This window comes from Ascaphus truei, chromosome 3, assembly GCF_040206685.1.
Source record: "Ascaphus truei isolate aAscTru1 chromosome 3, aAscTru1.hap1, whole genome shotgun sequence".
Classification (NCBI taxonomy): domain Eukaryota; kingdom Metazoa; phylum Chordata; class Amphibia; order Anura; family Ascaphidae; genus Ascaphus; species Ascaphus truei.
In genome coordinates, this window is record NC_134485.1 from 306,490,742 (window position 1) to 306,511,264 (window position 20,523).

The 20,523-nt window shown below is 38.6% G+C and overlaps 1 protein-coding gene across 1 annotated transcript in view; it reads right to left on the reverse strand.

The window, feature by feature from the left end:
- Positions 1-7,970: 7,970 nt before the first annotated feature.
- Positions 7,971-20,523, reverse strand: part of LOC142489727 (protocadherin-17-like) — a 408,720-nt gene continuing 396,167 nt past the window's right edge. The window contains exon 4 of the mRNA XM_075591047.1: positions 7,971-13,983. Coding sequence (XP_075447162.1) covers positions 13,301-13,983 — 683 coding nt within the window. The 3' untranslated portion in view covers positions 7,971-13,300. The remainder of the gene's footprint in view (positions 13,984-20,523) is intronic.

A 20,523-nucleotide genomic window follows, 5' to 3' on the forward strand; every position in this document is an offset into this window, starting at 1 on the left:
ACTACAACTGATCTATCCTTCTCTCTTGATAAACGCCTTTGGCAGAAATTTCCCACTCTCACAGACTTCCTTCACTACAAATGTATCTGATCCTGTTTCAACTCTGCCATCTCCAAGGCTAAAAAAAAACTAAAGTTCTTCCCTAAGAAACACGCAGAAGTCTAACCCATGCTGACTCTTCTCTGTCTTTGACTCTACTCAGAATATTTCACCTCAGGACTTTGCTGACTATTTATAGATATCCACTCTGTATCCTGTACACATTCTACACCTCTTCCTATATCTCCTCAAGTCTTCCTCAACTCTTTTTCCACTGTCACAGAGGAGGATTTGTCACCACTGATCTCCTCTTCTCCCTATACTTGCCCTCTCAACCCCATGCACTACCATCTCCTCAAAAGTGTAATCCCTACTCTGACAAATATTTTCAATTCCTCCCTCTACTCTGGTGCCTTTTCCTCCTCCTTCAAACAAGCAACAGTTAAACCATTACTCAGCTTACATAGCTTGAGTGTAGCTGTCTCACTAACTATCTTTATGTCTCCCTCCTGCCTTTTGCTTCCAAACTCCTTGAACGCCTTGTGTTCTCTCGCTTGCTAAATTTTCTCACCTCCTATTCTCTCCTAGATCCTCTAGAATCTGGCTTCCGCACAGCTCACTCCACAGAAACAGTCCTCATTACAATAACTAATGATCTCCATTCTGCCAAAGACAAATGTCATTAAACTCTGCTCATTTTACTCAGCCTCTCTGCAGCCTTTGATACTTTGGTCCACAATCTTTTCCTTCACATTCTCCAGACTCTTGATATTAGTAACAAAGCTCTATCCTGGATTTCTTCTTGCCACGCCAATCATGCTTTCAGTGTCTTTTTTGCCAAAACCTCCTCCTCCGTTGATCACTCTCTGGGAACACAACAGGGGTCTGTCCTGGGACCCCTTCTCTTTTCACACTATCTCTCAGCTTCAAATATCATCTGTATGCTGATTACACACAAATTTACCTTTCTACCCCTGACCTAAAACCTGCTAAAGGCTCTGAATGTCTCTGGGTGGCCCTCCGCCTACTCAAACTTAACATGTCAAAGATGGAGCTCCTCATACTTCCTTCGAAGCCTTGCCCTACTGCCTCCTTCTACATTATTGTTGGCAGCACTATCATACACCCACTATCACAAGCACACTGCCTAGGTGTCAAATCTGACTGTCACCTCACATTCACATCTCACATTAACAATGTAGCTTAAACCTGTATTTTTTTCTTCCGTAACGTTGAAAGGATATGCCCTTTTTCTATTGCTCTACTGCTAAATCTTTAACACAGGCCCTCATTCTCTCCCGCTTCAACTATTGCAACCTTGTGCTGTCATGCCTTCCTGCCTCTCAACTGTATCCCCTTCAATCTTAAACACTGCTGCTAGAATCACATTACTCTCTCCTAAATTTGTCTCAGCATATCTCCTGCTGAAATCCCTCTCCTGGTTTCCTATCAAAATCCCATATTACACACAACATTCTCCTCCTCACTTTTAAGGCTATACACTCTGCTGCCCCTCCTTACATAGCCCTAATTTCTCGCTATACACCGTTCCGACTCATGCGTCCTGCTCAAGAATGTCTTCTGTCTACCATTTTATATCTAAAGCCAAAAATGAGCGGGAAACATGTTCAAGTCCAATAGCGTTCACAGTTTTCAGATCATTATTGTGACAAAGAGCAAAATGTGTTGCTATACAATACTGTGTGTCAAAACGCCATTTGAGTGCTCACTTCTGTGCTCCTAAAATATAGTATTAATAGAGAGCAAACTGTATCCCACATACTGGAGGCTACATGTGCAGGAGAGCATAAAGACTTCAAAAGGTGTTTGGCAATGAAAATATCCAATACATGTGAGTGGCATGGGACTTGAACAAGTTTCCCCTCATTTTTCTGGGGTGATAAGTTCAAAGTCCTTTGTATGAGGGAGACCTTTTGGATTTTTCCATTGGGAACTTTATACCCTGAGGGTTTAAATGAATGTTAAGATACTAGTACTAGTATAATACTAAGCTTCATATCAATTATACCTGTATTTTTGGGGAATATTTGCATTAACAACAGTATTTATTGTACTAGTGTAGCGGGGGAGGGGGCTTGGCCCGGTAATAAAGGGGTTACACCCCAGCTGGCCACCCCCTATCCTCGTATGGGAGTCGAGGGGTTAACTGGAATGATGTTCAGTATTGTTTTATGCCCCTGCTTCAGCACCAAATATGTGTTCCCAAGTAACTGTGTATTTTCCCCATTTCAGTGTTTGCACCAACACATACACTGGGATCCAGGTGGGAGGGAAAAGGTTGATTGTATTTTTGTGTTTTATGGCCCTTTGTTCCCTTTCCTGCCTTTTCAGCCTCCATTTAGCAGGATCTCCACAGGTCGCCATTGGAGCACATGTAATCCTACGGAGATTCCGCCGATTTGGGCCCAAAACCTGAGAAGACCTGCAGGTGGCGCCCGAGAGGAGGAGCAGCGTTTCCCCATTGAAAGTGAATGGAGTAATGCATTTCATTGGGGATTCCTCGAGGCCGACCTCCGGAGACGAGTTGGCAGCCAGCCAGACCGCAAACCGCAAAAGCGGATACATTTTCAATAAAAATCTTTGATCACACAAGTGGCGTGGGAACTTGGTCACGACCAAGTTCATTCATATCCAAAATGGTATCTCCGGTCCTAGGGCAGGTAGTGGGTTAATTCTTTTCGCCCCTAGCTCAAGGGGACCCCCTTACTCGACCCCAACAGGGTCCGATGGTCAATAACGGTGAGAAAGGGTCTCACCGGCCATGAGGGTCTTCCCATTGCCCTCAATGGCGGAGAAAAGTCGCGTGGCGTTTTAACACCAAGTCCAAAAGTGTGAAAAGTGTAAACCCAGATCTCCGGTTCTGTAAGGACCGAGATTTGGCAAGCATGTAGTTACTGCTCCGGCATGATTGCATGGCAAATTCCAGCCCTCTCCGATCAACAGAACGGAGTATGGGTCAATGGTTAAACTGTGATTCTGCCATTGACTTCAATGGCAGATAAATGCAATTTCCAATCTTTGTCTGTTTAAAGTGTATTTCTATAACTCCGGTTCGGTGGGTCCCAGCGAGCTGAAAATTGGCCACTATGTAGAATACCCTCCGCCATGAGGGTCTGGCAATTAGCAGCCCGCTCGGCCCAGCCAAACGGATTATTTTAATAGATATGTATTCATAGAAATATATTGTATTTGATGCCTAGCAGAAAGCCCGCAAAACCTACTAGCCCCTGCAGTATGTTAATAGTCAGGGGGTGACACAATGTCTACAACAAGGCCCCTGATCAAAGGCTCCCCCACCCTGTTTGTATATGCTAGGGAGGGGAAAAGCAGGACTTGAGTAGTTCTGTAGGTGTTATAAATCACACCTACAGAAAAAGGTTTTCCTGTCCAGATCCTCTTCTGGCAGACTGAGGCACCATTCCTTTAGTGTGGGGTTACGAAAATGAGACCCCAGTCAGGGAATGTGCGCATTGGTCAGCTACCTGGGGGCATGCCCAAAATGCTTCCCACGTTAGCTGGCACAAGGTAATTGGGTGCAGGTAATTGTTAACCAATACCTGACACCCAATGTTAAGGGATAGGGCTTAAATCCCATATAAACGAGTGTAAGCCCTATGCCCAGTGTCTTCGTTTGCATCCTGTATCGTTGAATGAATTGCCAATCCAGATCCTGATTGCTTCATTGCCCAAAACCTTAACTAAGTGTATATATCTTGTGTGTTATTTGTATATTCTGTGTGTTCACCTTCTTCAAGGAAAAAACTTTCTTTATTATATTACGGTCGCATTCAATTCAACCCAGTTATTTTGGTATATATTATAACCCTGCACAAGCTCCAGTGACAACTAGTAATATCTATTTTGACTAGTTTCACTGTTCTGTATTAGTTATTTGTAATATTAGCAGTCTTTATATTCTAGTGCATTTTGACAAACAAGTGATATGTATTTGATTGTGAGGCCCATTGCTTACTAACAGCTCATTATTTATATTGCGGTTTCCAAGCAATCTAGAATTATTTATATGCATCAGTCCTCCTGAAGAAGTCGCTTGACTGTGACAAAACATATTGGGATGTTAAGTTACGTTTGCAACTGTGGTGACATCACTGTGTTCGTAGAGGAGGTTCTGCAGGCTGCTTGTGTATAATACATTGCAAAATCCATTGCTTGCTGAATGTACTGTACACTTCAACAGCATTATACAACAAGTTCAGATCTCATATGTGACCCTGTTTATCTCCAACCAACTGATATGCTAGCTGGTAACCCTTTGAGATTCATCTCTAAAAGCCACGTTATATTTTATCCTTGTGAGTGCATATTTTCCATTTACCTATATTAAAACGTATTACAAGTTTACACTATGGAGAGTGTGTTTCTGCATATATACATAGACAGAAAAAGAGATATCTCCCTATTATGTCGCACTGAAGAGACACCCCTATCTGATTAAAATTAAATTTTATTAACACATTAATTAATTTATAAATGTAGTGAAGAAAACGATGAACCAAAATAATTAAAATAAATTAAAAATTAAAGGAGACGTACACATATACATACAAAATGTCAATATTAAATAAATACTGTAGGTCTGTAACAGGATTCAGAGCTGCCCATATTCCACGACAAACATATATATACTACTTAAATGCTACAGATAATGTGACTTGTGTTATCTTGCAAGGCCTTGTCTAAATTATCTGTCTGAGCAGTGGCATAGCTAGACATGCGCGGGCCTCCAGGCAAAAAAAAAAGGTCAGGGTTCCATTAATATTAATACTGACTGCAATGTTTTTCCCTCCCCATCCTTCCCCAGATCCTCACTCTCCTCATCACTCCTCATTATTCTCTCCCCTTGCCATAATAATCATCTCTTCCTTTCCTCATCTCTCACCCTCTTCCCTCCCCCTCCTCATCATCTCTCCCTCTCTTCCCCTTCCCAACATCTCTCCCCCTCATCACCTCTCCCCTTCCTCTTCTCTCCCACCATCACCTCTCTCCTCCAACATCACCTCCTCATTCTCCACCACCATCACCTCTCCCCCCCTACTATTATCACGTCGCTCTACTCCCCATCATCACCTCTCTATCCCCAACACCATCACTTCTCTCTCTCTCCATACAACCATCACCTCTCTCTCACCCCCACCATCATCACCTCTCTCTCCCCTCACCATCATCGTCACCTCTCTCCCTTCACCATAACAATTACCGCTTTCTCCCACCACAATCATCACCTGCCCCCCCCCCCTCCTCCCCCATGCCTACCTGTGGGTTGTTCGGCATTAAACAGAAGCCAGCAGAGGATTCAGCATTTGTTACAAAGCACGACAGCAGGAAGGAGCACGCTCTAGTGCTCTGACCTCAAAGTCTTTCTTACTTCCGGTGTCTGCTGCTAGAGCATGCATCTCCCCTGCTGTCCTGCTCTGTAAAAGCTGCTGGTTCCTTTGCCAGCTTCTGTTAAACCGGGGGCCCGCTGCCTCATACCATCTCCCACCGCCTGTCTGAAGAGAGATATGGTCCGCTGAAAGGGGGTGGGGGGCGGAGCTGGCCCACTAAGAGCACAGGGCCCAATGCTTTGCAGGGCTGCCCTGGCTATAGCTATGCCCCTGTCTAAGCCTTACTCAGAATTAGTCCATGCAAGTGTTTTCCCATGAATTCTCTCTCCTCAATATTGTTCTTGTCAGCCTCTTCAGACAGAGGCCGATTAGCTCATGCTGCAGTGAACCTGAATGAGCTATGCTAGAAGCCCTGCTCCACACTCTTTAAAGCTGCCTGTGCCAGAGGGTCATTAACTCCTTTATTGTCAGCGAGGCTACCTAGGTACTCATGAAAAGTCTAGATAGGCATTCAAGAGATTAATGGGAAAAAGTCCACCTAACCAATCAATGTTGAGGGCTTCCAAGGTTTTTAGGGTTAATAACCCATAGGAACTAATCAAAATAGATAATCCAATAGCCCATTACATATAAAGCCCAACTGACCAATATTAAAAAAGAATCCAGTCTTCACCACAAAAAAACAGCGCTGCTGCAAATTTATTTGCCACATGGTAACTGCTCTTACAAATGATGTCACAGGTAAGAGGGGTTACCCCATTGTAAATCAACCAATCTGATTTGATTGATTTACCATGTGAACACCTACCATGTTTTATTAGACTGCGACAGGCCCTATATATGGGTCTTAGAAAGCGGGGGGATCCTCCGGCGCTTGCTTCCACTTGTGACTCCGGGACACATGTAATGTAAATAGATAGAGGGGACCACAATCAGGAGTAGTTAGAGTACAGTAGCAAGTATATAGATGTATATTAGGAACACACTTACATAGGGATAGGGGATCTTCTGTAGTGGTAGGGAGGACTTCTGGGTATTACCTCAAAATTAGGAAAGAGAAGGGAACATAGTATAACACTGTTTAATAAACAAACGATATTAAAAAGAGATTGGGAACTCACAAACAGCCAACAAATAATGGCATAGAGAAGAGGATGGATTCTGAGGAAGCTAATTTGCAAAACGCATCTGATGAACTTTGGACAATACAGGCCACCGTACAGAGGAGAAAGAGCTCAATCCCAGTTTGGACAGCACTACGACCAGAGCGCATGCGCTTGCTCAGAAGGCGAGAGCTGAGACAAGGAGAATACAAAGCGTGAGGAAATCCGGTCTGTGCACGTGTACCAGAAGACCTACCGCTGCCGTTTACCAACCCTCTTGCAACAACACCAAACCAACTGGAGCAGAATCTATCCTCTTCTCTATGCCATTATTTGTTGGCCGTTTGTGAGTTCCCAATCTCTTTTTAGTATCGTTTGTTTATTAAACAGTGTTATACTATGTTCCCTTCTCTTTCCTAATTTTGAGGTAATACCCAGAAGTCCTCCCTACCACTACGGAAGATCCCCTATCCCTATGTAAGGGTGTTCCTAATATACATCTATATACTTGCTACTGTACTCTAACTACTCCTGATTGTGGTCCCCTCTTTCTATTTACATTACATGTGTCCCAGAGTCACAAGTGGAAGCAAGCGTCGGAGGATCCCCTGCTTTCTAAGACTGTTACATAGAGAGGTTTGTGAATCACCTCTAAGAAACTCTGGCAGCAGGTTAACACTTTGTGTGGGACTGAAGATTACAATTCACTTAAACACGTTTGGCGCAACTATTTTCTTTTCTTTTACAGGCCCTAAGTATGAGCTGTGCCCTTGCCTAACACCTCAGTCAATAACCAAGATAGGACACTATGCTGGGCGTCCGATATGAAAAAAAGATAATCTTTCCTTGTTTGTGATTTTTAAGACTTTACAGCTCTCCTTGTGATCTTGGACAATTAACTTAATCTACCAACCAACATTATATTTTAAGATCTACAAGGCAGGGACTCCTTTTGCCTGCAAAAATTCTATGTTTAGCACTGCATACACTGTCAGTACTATATAAGAAAAAAAATATTACTCTGGGAGGCGTTTTTATGGTTGCACATGGGCTCATTGGATTATATAATTGAATTAGTTCCTGGAGGTAATTGATCCTGAAGATCATGGAGGATTTCAATGGTAATGGGGCAAGTGTACTTTTTTTATTTATTTATTAGCCTCTGGAGTGAGGCTACCTTAAATCTTTTTGATCCTGCAATAAAGGCTGTATAAGCCAATGACAGTTAACATAGGATTGAGCTCCAATACTCCATATCAGAATCGTAGAGAATCCCATCTTTAGAATAATATATGTATCCCCTATGTTAAAGTAGTGTGGCTTCAGCATTGTATTTTCCAACCATACTTCTAATAAATACATGTATTGCTAATAAAAAGTGATTTTCATGATGATGATACTTGTATGTAATATTTAATTGACCTTTTGAACTGCAAAAATAAAAAAACATCACAATTAGTAATTGATTTTTATTTGTAATCCATGTTTCAAGATAGAACACAGCCATTAAACAATAGCAGCTGAGATAATTCATACAATGTATGCTGCTTTTTAATGTACACCGCTTGGCATAACTCTGAGCCTTATGGGATGATAAGGGTTAATAGATGTATGTTCCCAACCACTGGACCCCAGGGGCCAGGAAAGTCAAGAAACTGCTTAAGGATTAATTTAAATGTGCTTCATATAAACTTTTTTTGATAACCAAAACTCATAATTGATTTAGAAAAGTAATTTGTGGTGTAAAAATAATTATGTCAAATATTATTAATTGTACTTCTTGACCTCAGGAAGCTGCCATGAGAAACTAAAGTGAATTTTAAATTAAATATCTTGCTTTTTCCTACCTCTTTATAACCATACTAGGTAGAATTTATTTGAAAAAATCTACAAAAATGTGAAGCATTACAGTATCATCTTTTGCATAATTTCAAAATACAGTAGCATATTTTATAAAGATGTATAAAGTTGTTAGTTTACTGTAAGACTAGCAGTACATTTAATCAGAAAATATATGAGCCAATAAATTCATAACAAAAAGTGAATTACGTGTATGCAGGAGTAGAAAAGTATATTTTGTGTAAAATTTAATAGAATATTCTAATGACAATGATCAATATTAGAAATGTATCATACTTACGGTACACATATAAACAATGGCACCAAAGGCACAGTGCTACTCAACACACACTTGTTCTCTAGTAAAGCCGGAAATTGCAAGGAAAAATTAGAGATTAGTTAGATTTTGAGATACCTAATACCCAATCTACAGTATGCAGAGCATATGTACTTGTTAGTCTAAAGAAACTGCACTGTTTTTCTGATGAGTGGTATGTTCTGCTATGCTCATTATTCTGCCATGGTATATATTGCATTGATATCTAGTGGTATTTTACTAATGCGGTACCTGGCTACAAGGCAAAAGGGCCATGTTTACAAAGCAATGCATTCAAATAAATAAGTGAAAGTGATGCATTCAAATGAATGGACCATACTGTAAGGTGTCTTACCACTCAGCACACCTTAGTTAATCCAAAATGCCTACCTTTATAGTAGGCTTGAGACATACAGTAACTATTTTGATTAATTGTTTTTTAATTGAGGCGTTTTCTTATGTATACTATCTGATCATCAATAGTTAAAGCGTAAAATGTTTGTATATGAGAAATATGAAGAATAGGATGTTAACCTTCCACGAATGTTTTGATCCAGGTTTCTATTGGCGAAAACAATCTGCAGCTGTTGAAACAAAATAGCCACTATTCAAAACATATGACTTAATTTTTTTCAGTAGAGAAAACCTTTGATCCGCGCAAATATGTTACTCCTGCATTTAGTCACGATTTCTGACTGAAACCTTAAAAACTCATGAAGCTCTGAATTAACATTATCCATTGCTTGTACCAAGTGGCACTAATAGAACAAATGAATGTGATAAAATTAGCTTTCCTGTTAGTCTCCTGATGTTAGACCTTCTCTTGCACTTGGTGCTTTTGATTATATCTACATTCCCTTTTAACATCTATAAAAAAAAATCAAATCCACTTAAAAAATATTTTTTTTAGTAGTTGATGTATGCTTGACAGTAGAAAAAAAAGGTTTATTTTGACTTCTCGTGTGCAAAAAAACAAGTGTCAATGGTGTTGATGGTATTGAAATGCAATATATATTTTTGTATATTTTCATTCCTTTCATTGGACCAATTCAAACATGGATGTAGTTTATGTTATACTGTACATGAGTTATCTAAAACACAATTGTTGCTTCTTAAATGTGCAATCCCTTGTAGGATGAAAACAAACAAGTGGCATGTTTTGTAGGTTGAATCTGAGTGATTGGTGCTTCTTTTTTTAAATAAAAATCAGATTACTATAATATTTTTTAATGTAATAAGCTAACAATATCATAATAATAACATTATTATTGAAAGATGATGATCTACTGTAGGATTTTATAGGTTTTTCAGTTTCTTTAGCCATTCCCTTTTGTGTCAATGTGTTAAGAAGGGCCTTGTAAAGGCAGTGCCCCTACTTTCTCCTGAGTAGGCGATAAGGAGGGGGAAACACGTGATTGACATGTTTGCTTAGAATATGATTTATTTCTGTAAGGAAGTCAATTATGTTGGTTATATTTTATTTTATCTTAATAGGACTGTCCCTCTTACAAGTGGGTTATGCTATTTATGCAAAAGCACGTGTGTTTCTTTACCTGACAGAAAAGATAACATATATGTAGGGTCCAATAAAATGTATTGGAATACACAAAATTTTCCAATTTTATATAGAACCAGACATCAATTCAACTACATGACATATAAATGATACATCTGACATTTTCCATTTGACTACATATAAAATGGTTGATAGACTGATGATAAAGTGATTTATTCACAACAGCACTGATGTAAGTGAACCAAATTCACTGTTTTCTACTTGAAACTTGTTTTAAAGTCTCTTTACTTATGACTCCGTTAATATAATTATTTTACCCATTTTGCCATAGAAGTAGTTAAGTAAAGCAGTGTTATACCCATTTGATGCAAATCACAAAACGTTTTTAAAAATACCTTACAGTTTAGTTTGCAGTCAGATGAAAGAAGAAAAATCATTAAAAAAATACAAAAATGAGTTGTAAACATGACATTTCCTTTGTCTAGTAATTGATCACCATTAAGTATTTGAGTGTTAAATAGCCAGTAAATTGATGACAGGCATAGACATACTTTTTAATCCCAGCAAAGGCTTACTGTACACATAGTATTTTGTGTATATTTTAAAATGTGTAATCAATTGCACTCGATACATCATATTTAGTGACAAAATATGTTTTATGACCGGGGTGGTCAACTCCAGTTCTCATGTCCCCTCAACAGGTCATTAAGCTGAGATATGCTTAAAACCTGACTTTTGGGGGTGTCATGAGGACTGGAGTTGAGCACCCTTGCTTTATGTCATATTGTTAACAGAACACATGTTATAACATAACCGTTTTCACTGACTATTGGTGCCTAATAAAATAATGATGTAGAGGCAAGAAATGAATCCAACTTTACTGCGGAATTTCAGCTATTAAGCAAAATCAAGCTGTATCCTCCTGGCGAAAGTAACATTGCAGAACACAGAAACAACACATTTAGATACATAAATTGTCCAAAATATGTAGAGTAATGCAGCATTTGAGCACAAATACTTGCTAAGTTATACTGTAGTACTCTTTGTACCATGACAATGAAATACAATTGACAATTAATTGCCGTCATCATTACATAATTGACAATGAATTGCTGTCAGAAGATATTTCCTAAAGAAATAAGTTAAATTATTCCAAACCAGAGACTCCTAATTACATTTTCTGTGCATTTTAATTGCTAGAAAGACATTTTAGAAGTAGTGCCATGGGGCTGTCAGCCTCAACCTATCTTGCAAGAATTTAAGTAAATCATCAAGATTTCTTGTCTTAACTTGGCCTAAATCAGCATCTTATTTTTCCAACTCCCAAGTGTTACAATGTACAGTGCTTGCCAATGTAGTGATGTATTATATATTTCATATATCTAAACATATTTATTTGTGCATATTTTGTTTCTATAAAAAGCTATTTTTGTGTCTGATTTTATTTTATAAAGATGTAATAAATTGACTTAATCTTTTTCAAATTACGCCTATTAAAAAGGACACAATAATATGATTTTATATTGAGTGGAATCCAAACAAATATTTATATCCACACATAAAATCCTTATGGCACATTTACCAAGAGGTGCTATACCTTGATCATATGGAATAGCGGACAACAAAGTGTCTTTCAGCATTGGACTGTTTAACTTTCTAGTTGAACAGCACCATTTAGTAAATATGCTTTCTGAATTGTGCATCAATCTGGTAATTAAAAATGTTTTGATCACCCAACAAAGAATTTTCCTTGAATGTACTGTATTAAAATGTGCGTCTGTTAGGAAAAATAGTTGCTAAGGCTTTTTAATTCACATTTTGTTTTCTAATATGGGCTTCACGACAGGCCTTCCACAATGTCATGGCTGGAGGATTTATTTGTTTCTTGTTCATTTTGCTCCATCAGTTTACTCAAACACATTTTGAACAGATTATGTACTACTGTAATTTGTAGACCATACATTTAACAAGAGACATCGCGCTGAGGCACTGCTTCCCATACTCCACAGGGAAAAGGAAGCAGGAAAAAACAAAACTCATAGAGTTTGACAGCTACTGAGGCAACACTTGCCATTTACAATATAAGCCCAAATATTTTTTGCAACACAACTATATATTCATTTAATAAAATACACAATATAGCTCTTATACACTCAACAATTTGGCTCATATGCACTAAAATTGCAAAAAAAAATAATAAAAATATGTAATTTGATGTAAACACATTTAAATCTTCTTACACTTGCACATTTAAATGGTAGTGTGATTTTTTTGTTAAAATGTTTCGGACATTTTCCCTTTCCTGAGCCATTTTAGTGTCCACAAAGCAATAGAAAAGATATTAATGAGGTTATTATCTATTTCACCTTTAAATGGCAAATATCTTTAAGAACCACATTATAAATGGTTTAAAAACATAATTCTCTTTATATGTAAATATCTGTATATATATTTTTGTGGGACACTAAAATCCTTATTAGGCAATACTTTTCATTTTACTTAAAGTGAATTAGCTTATGGCATGTGCAGGACACAATGGACTATATAATCTTATATATAACTATGTGTGGCATGAAAATGTACTAAATGACAGACATGTTTTATTGAAAATGTTTTGGAATGTTGTTCATCTATATAGAAATGTTTACCACAAATGGGTGTTGATGTTTGGTGCAGCTAGGACTACAGCAAAATTATTTAGGACTTTAATTAAGAAGCCTGTGATGCTTTCTTAAAATCCACACATAACTTGGTGAACCCTGTTAATTACTGGGTTGTTTTACTCCAGCAAGCAGAGAAGTCAGCATCAACAACATTAATAAGTTGCACAATTCCAGAATTAGTTCCAGTTCTGTTCCCTCGTTTTTTGAAAGATTGTCAAAATATCATTATATCTTGTGTTTTCCTTGACACTATGTCCAAATGTATTTTTGTTTATCAAAACAAAGCCAGTGTAATCTGAGAAAAAGAAATATCAGTGAAAAGATTTTTGGGGCACTTCAAATGTTCACTAACAGCCACAAAGCAGCATCACTCTTTCTTCTTCCCTGCAAATGTGCTGTATCCAGGAAGAAACTGTGTTTTGCTGGGAAAAGGCATACATAATAGCCTCTTTGGCTATTTACTTTCTCACAGCCACAGGGTCACTTCCTCGACAGTCTTGTAAAAGCTTATCAATTTCTCTCACTACTTCTTCTGCATCTACTGATTCACGGCCCAAATCACGATTTGAATGCTCCAATTGCTCCAGAACAGCGTCCATCTCACTTGAGCCTCGGCTCACTCTAGAATGCACATCTGCAAATACGCGAGCCATTGGATCTGATGCAATGTACTGTGGGTCTTTTGTCTGTTTACTAGGCGATAGGTACTGACCATCAGTAGGCAGGTATTGATTGGTTGTTTCTGCCAAGATTCCTGATTTTACTTCACAACCATTGAATGGTCCCTTAGTTGAGGCGCAAGGCTCAATGCACGTCTTGGTAGGACTGTTTGATGCAGAGGGACCTTCTTGAAGTAAAGGACTCAGGGCACGCTTGGCTTTTAAATATGGTTTAACATTGGCAATGAGAATGGTGTGCTCTCTTTTGTCTTTTCCAAATGTACAAAATGTCTTTTTTCCAGTGGGATTCACAGTTTCATAAGTCTCAGTCTCAACATTAGCTTCAACAGTTGGAACAAAGAGATTTGTGCGATAATCTGCATTTTCAACCTGGTTAGCTGCAGGGAACTGTGGCATCCAACATCTGTCTGAATGACCAAGTACTCTGCATTCATCTGTGCAATTAATGCACTCTTCTTGCTCTGTTAAAAAAACAAAACATACAATTGTTATTAAAATAACACATAGAGGTCATTAATAGCTATCTATAAGCCTGCCTGATATATTTGTTGAAGACAATTTTATAGAAATTTAACAATTTTATGAGGATTGCATTGTTGCATAGCACAGGACCATATAAAAGGCTATATGGAGATTAAGGTCTCTATTGAACAAATGACAGAGCGCAAACAGGCATAGTGAATAATACGTGTATGTGCAGCAAAATACCAGTGAAATGAATGTGCTAAACACAAATGGTGCTCAAAAAAGTGAATGAGGATCTACTCACATTAGGTGGGTAGGATTCAAACGATAAATGAATCCTTAATAGCAGCTTGGTAATGGATGTGCAATGATTATAATGATGAATACATGACAAGACAAAATGCAAAAGTGAAGGGTATAGTGTGATTCTGTACTGAGTTAAAATACACAAGGCTGTACAGGTTACACTCACAAATAGTCCACAGACAAAGTGCAGATAGACCACAAAGCATCTCAGAAAAAGCTGACCAATCCAGTCCTCCACTCAGTGCTGTGGATGCACAAGTCCTCTATTTCATCGAGTGATGTCACTTCCGGTCGGGAGTCTCTGCAGTCTCTTAAAGTAGGTGGACAAGACTGAAACCTGAGTGTTGCACTGACGTCACGACTGGAAGTTACATCACATGTTGAAATGTAGGACTCGTACATCCCATGCACTGAGAGGACTGGAGCGGTCAGATTTCTGTGAGACCCTTTGTGGCCAATCTGCACTTTTCCTGAGGACTAATTGTGAGTGTAACCTGTACAGCCTTGTGCATTTTAATTCAATATAGTATCACACTATGTCCTTCTCTCTTGCATTTTATCTTTTTATGTATTATCATGATCATTGAACATCCATTACCAAGCTACTGTTAAGGATTTCTTTATTGTTTGAATCCTACCCACCTAGTGCGAGTAGGTCCTTATTCACTGTTTTGGGCACTATCTGTGTATCTGTATTTAACACATTAATTTCCCTGGTATTGTGCTGCACATATTATTCACTATGACTTTTTGCGCTCTGTTATTTGTTCTATTTCTGTCAGAGGAGTTGAGGCAAATTAGGGATATTTTGTTCCCCGCATTAATTTATTCTCACATATCTATGTCACTTGATTATTAAATGTAACATATATTAGAATTTACAGTATAGTGCTTTCTGCGCTAATTTTTTCTTCTATTCATAAAGGTCTGTATTTCAAACAATTTAAAAAATATTTAACAATAGACACTATGTAGAGTAAGAGGAACAGACTAATTAGAGAAAAATAGAATATAATCCACTTAGTACAGCTCAGCAAGCAAACATACTATAGGAATCTATAAGGTTTTGTTGTGTAGTGATATCCTAAAAACTATGTGGTAGATCAACAGAAGTTCGTTGTTTTTGAGTGAATAATGTGCGTTACGGAAATTGGTAATGGAGTAATAAAATATGAATGAATATTGTTGAGGTACTGTATGTATGGATATACATTATTGTACGTCATACTTTATATAGTCATTATTACAGTATATAACATTTTAGTTCACACAAATATATCACTTTAATCACTAAAAACCACAATCCAGATGATATGTTTCAGACATCTATATGATCCCTAATATTTATCTTTGTATGACACATGAAAGTTTTTGGAAATTAAAAGGTCCTATATTCATTCAATTGCTTTTAGACCATTCTCAGAAAAAAAATATCTATGATAATCAGGGTCTGGATGTAGGAATATATGATGTTGGAAGGTCATAAACATCATAGCATTATTATCATGCTTGAATATGAACGGAGGTCTGAGGATCTCCTTTGTTTGGTAAACTGCTCATTATCATATGTTTTGCCTATGAGTAAGCAAAACGCTGTTAAAATGAATCGATCCGCTATTTTTCCGTTGAATGCGATGACATCGTAACCCTAAGCCCCTTTTGGGGATACACTTTACGGATAATGGTACGTAAAATGGCGATAACATAACACCAAAAATGTAATACACTTCTAAGGATCTACCCCTGTGTACTGTATACTAATAAAAAGGGAATTTTTCATTCAGACTGCTTACAATGAAAATGAAAATACTGTAATGTCCCTCTTATTTGAATTTTCACTTTTCTATATTCATAATTGAAAAGTGGAATCTTTCCATTGTTTTATGTGAGTTTAATGAACTATCAGAGATAGATCCTCAGAAGGTCATTCATTTTTTACCGAATAACGCAACGTGAAATAGGGAACAGAAGTAATTTTTCTTATTATTAACGGGCATCCTCAAAGCTAATGAGATGCAAAAATAACGTCTGTTCACCAAAGTGGTAACCCTATTAACAATCATTTTCATGTCTCACTGTACATGAGTGTTGGTCACACCTTAAGGTGTGTTACTAAGGCAGCGCTATTAACAGATTTTCATATGCATTAATATAAGTTAATGCAAGTCTTATTATAATATTGAGAAATTTATTGTTTTCACATTTATCAACTCTTCACTTAATTATATGGTATATAATGTAATATTGACTATATAAAGTATGGTTGTACAATAATGTATATCCATAAATGCCTCAACAATATTAATATATAATTTTTTTATTAATGTACAATTAAAATAAATGAATCAAGGACATCCTTCATTTATTTTAATCAGTAATAAAAGTGAAATATTCATTTATATTGTTGAGGGATGTATGGATATACATTATTGTATACCCATACTTTATACAGTCATAATTACATTATATACCATATTAGTTCCCAGAAACATATAACTTTAATCACTGTTACACATCATAAACTATATAAGGTTTTAAGACATGTATATGATCCATAATAAACATCTTTGTATCATAATAATAATAATAATAATAATAATAATAATAATAATAATAATAAGAAGAAGAATATCATGTGCTAACATTAATGGAAAACTGAGGATCTCCGTTATTAGCTAAACTGCTCTACCATATGATTTGCATATGAGCAAGCCTAACGTCCATAAAAATGTATTTATCCTTTATTTTTAAGGAAAATGCCAGGATATCGTAGCGCTAAACACCCTTGGGGATGTGCGTTACGAATATGGATGCCTCAAATTGAGATAACGAAATGTTAAAATATTAGAGGCCTTCTGTGGATCCAGCCTTTAAAGAGCAGAAAGACCCAGAAACTTAAATCATATGTCTTACTAATTGATATCAGTCAATATTCATTAAACACTTTCCCAGTTCATTATCACGGGATAACAGATGTACAGTATCACCCAAAACTGCCTGAATAAGATTTGTTATGAGTGACATTTAAATTAGGATATGATTGAGTAATTATCCCTCTGGTTCTTAAGCAGTTAAAGCAGCAATACACAAACACAAAATAAGAGTCCCCGGCGCTAATGTGAACAGTCCAAGATACCGTGATCCAATAAAGACAGTCTGAGATACAGGACTTCTCTGAATGGGTTGATGAACTGGTAGATAAAAGTTCCAGATGGGGAATTGTGTCCTTAGGGAGAAATCCTCACTGGTTCTGAAATAACAGAAACACAAAGGCACACCAATTGCGAGAGAGTTTCCTGCATCGCTGACGTCACCCGATTCACTGGCAGCGGGTGTTGCGTTCAGTGAGTCTCTCTGCTGCTGACTGGTTGCTTTCAAGTTGCGGACGGCATCCGTGAGTCTTGTCACTCACCCACATACATTGTAAGTGTGTGGAATCTGTGTTTTTATTGTTTTATTAAAAGTGTGTTACGTACTACACTATTGTGTATTATTCCCCATTTCCTTACCCATGGTGGCGCTGCACCGGATACATCTGTGAGTCCAACGCCAACTGAGGGAAGGAGAAACAAGCCAGACCACGTGGGGTCCATGGAAAATCGTGTACAGATGGGATGCAAGTACAGATTCTCTCCCATGTACTAACAAGATAACACCTTGTGAGTAGGGTTTTTTTGTAGTTTTTAGATAGGGATTGTGGATGTGACATACTGCGCAATTGGTGTGCCTTTGTGTTTCTGTTATTTCAGAACCAGTGAGGATTTCTCCCTAAGGACACCATTCCCCATCTGGAACTTTTATCTACCAGTCCATCAACCCATTCAGAGAAGTCCTGTATCTCAGACTGTCTTTATTGGATCACGGTATCTTGGACTGTTCACATTAGCGCCGGGGACTCATATTTTGTGTTTGTATATTATATATCAGATTTGGAATGATTTGTAATTTGTAGTTCCCATAGGCTGCTTTAATTATCACCATTCACTGTATGGTTTATAATCACATTTATTCTCATATACTTTATACTTTAAGTGTAGGTTAGCGCTTGTAGTAGGTTATCACTTGTTTGTTTGCTCAGTTAAAGCAACAATGTTACTTTTTTCCCCTCTCTATTTGTTTCTTGTTTTCACTTGTGTAGCAGGGTCCCTCTTGGTCCCCCTTCCTTGCGTTCTGTTGCAGGGACCTCCACGCTATGTGCATGGAATGGTAGGGGCAAGTGCGTTGCCGGGGGCTCCCGGCAACATCCACTACAGGGTGCCGCCATGTTTATTGTGTTTGCGCATGTGCAAAGGCTCATGCCTGTGCAGAAGCATCAAGGCGGTCATCTTGCGATCGGCGCAGGATTGCACAGGTGCAGAAGGTGGCCAGCGGCCATTACAGAAGTGCAGGGCTTCCCAGAGTTCGCGTAGGCGCAGGGAGAACTAGCGGCGGCCAATATATTGTCTCGCGTGCGCAGTACCCATAGCGCAGGTGGCCCTATGTTAAAGTGGCCCCTAAGGGACTACAACTCCCAGCAGCCTCTGGGGACTGCCCTTTCAACCCTATCACCTGCTGCATTGAAACCAATAGGGTTTACATATTCTCCTGCAGCAAAGGAGATACAATATTGCGTGCTGGAGTCAGGAAGCTGACAGTGGAGCACGAGTGTGAGAGTGTCAAGTAGGAGCTGGGACACAGAGAGGGGAGGGTGTGTTTGTGCAGGGAGGAAAGTAGCCTCCTGCTGTAGGCCAGAAGTCTCCCCTTAGGCCCCAGCTAAGGCCCTACTCACCTCAGCTTGTGGTTACTGCAGGGACAGGGACAGGGTCCAGTAGAACCTAGACAAGTGAGGGTCCAGCCAGGAAACATAACTATCCTGGCCATTGCTGTGAAGGTGAATTGCTGTGAAGGTAAATTGCTGTGAAGGTGAATTGCGTGAAGGTATAACTTCCTCTGCGTTAGCAGAGATAAGTGACATTATAAAGGTGAATCACTCCATGCGGGAGCCACCCACCGCGGAGGCGGATTCCTGTTCCTGCGTCCGACCCTTTGTGAAGATCTTTACACCCGGGCGTGGACGTATGCCCGGGCAGGTATCGTATTAAGTGCACCAACCAAACCGGTACATCAGGCGCTGATCCCGCCTATAGGTTCTGGGTCTCTTAGTGGACTCGTGGGACTCTGGGTACACGGTGTTGGGGGAGGAATAAGGTGTGGGGGTTAAGGCACTGAGAAGACGGGTAGTTGTGCCTATGAGTGTCATAGAGGGACACTGTCAATGTCATATTGTTGATGTATGTTGTGTTATGTATTGTTTCCTATACAGTAAACTGTTCTTATATATATATACTTCGGTGTATGTGCTTACTGTGTATGTGGGTCCTGTGTATGGAACATTCTACACTCCTAGAATCCTACACAGGTGGAGGCACTGTAACTAAGATTATTCCAGAGGATTCACCCCAGGCTCTCACTGGCGGAGGCTCAGACCTCCTGTGAGCCTAGCAGGTATATTGCACCACACCTTGTAACATATAGGTTCCCCCTCACATGCACTCTATCTGCGATTGGGGGTCGGGGAATACCCGTTACACTTGTAAAGCATGTGACAATGTTAACTAATCATTTGGTGCTCCTGTTATAAATCTGTAAAAGTCCTGATTGTTTGCCTAACGAAATTACCGCCTTCTATCTTTATGCTGCAGTCTGTGAAATGCTGAAGCTGATATGTAACATTATACTACTAAGTATAATACATTATTGTTACAACTTTCAGAGTAATAGACAGTCTGCTGTTCGGAACACAGAAACAGATCTGTGTATGATACTTTGTTGCCAAAGGGCAAAGCTAAAAAAGGTTGTATGAGATCCTGTTTCCAAAGAGGAAATGGATATGACTTTCTAAATGGTTGCTGTAGTAACCAAAGGATGAGAGGTACATTTAAAAAAAATCATTACAAATGGCATTAGGAGTTACAAAAATATTCAGACATTTATTTAAAATTACAGAATTTATTTATTTAAAAATAAAACATACAGTGTAGGATTTTTCACGTTTTGCTTCTTTAATATAGGTATGGCTTTATAAATATATGTATGATACTTTTGTCTCTGTACTTTTACAGTAGGGTTTTCTTTTAACCCTGCCCATGCTACAACAGTCTCTAATGGTATAGATGTTAAGTAAAAAAATACCCCGGCGCTAGTGATAAAATACAGTAGGTAAATGGCTGCTCTTAAACCAAAATAGAACT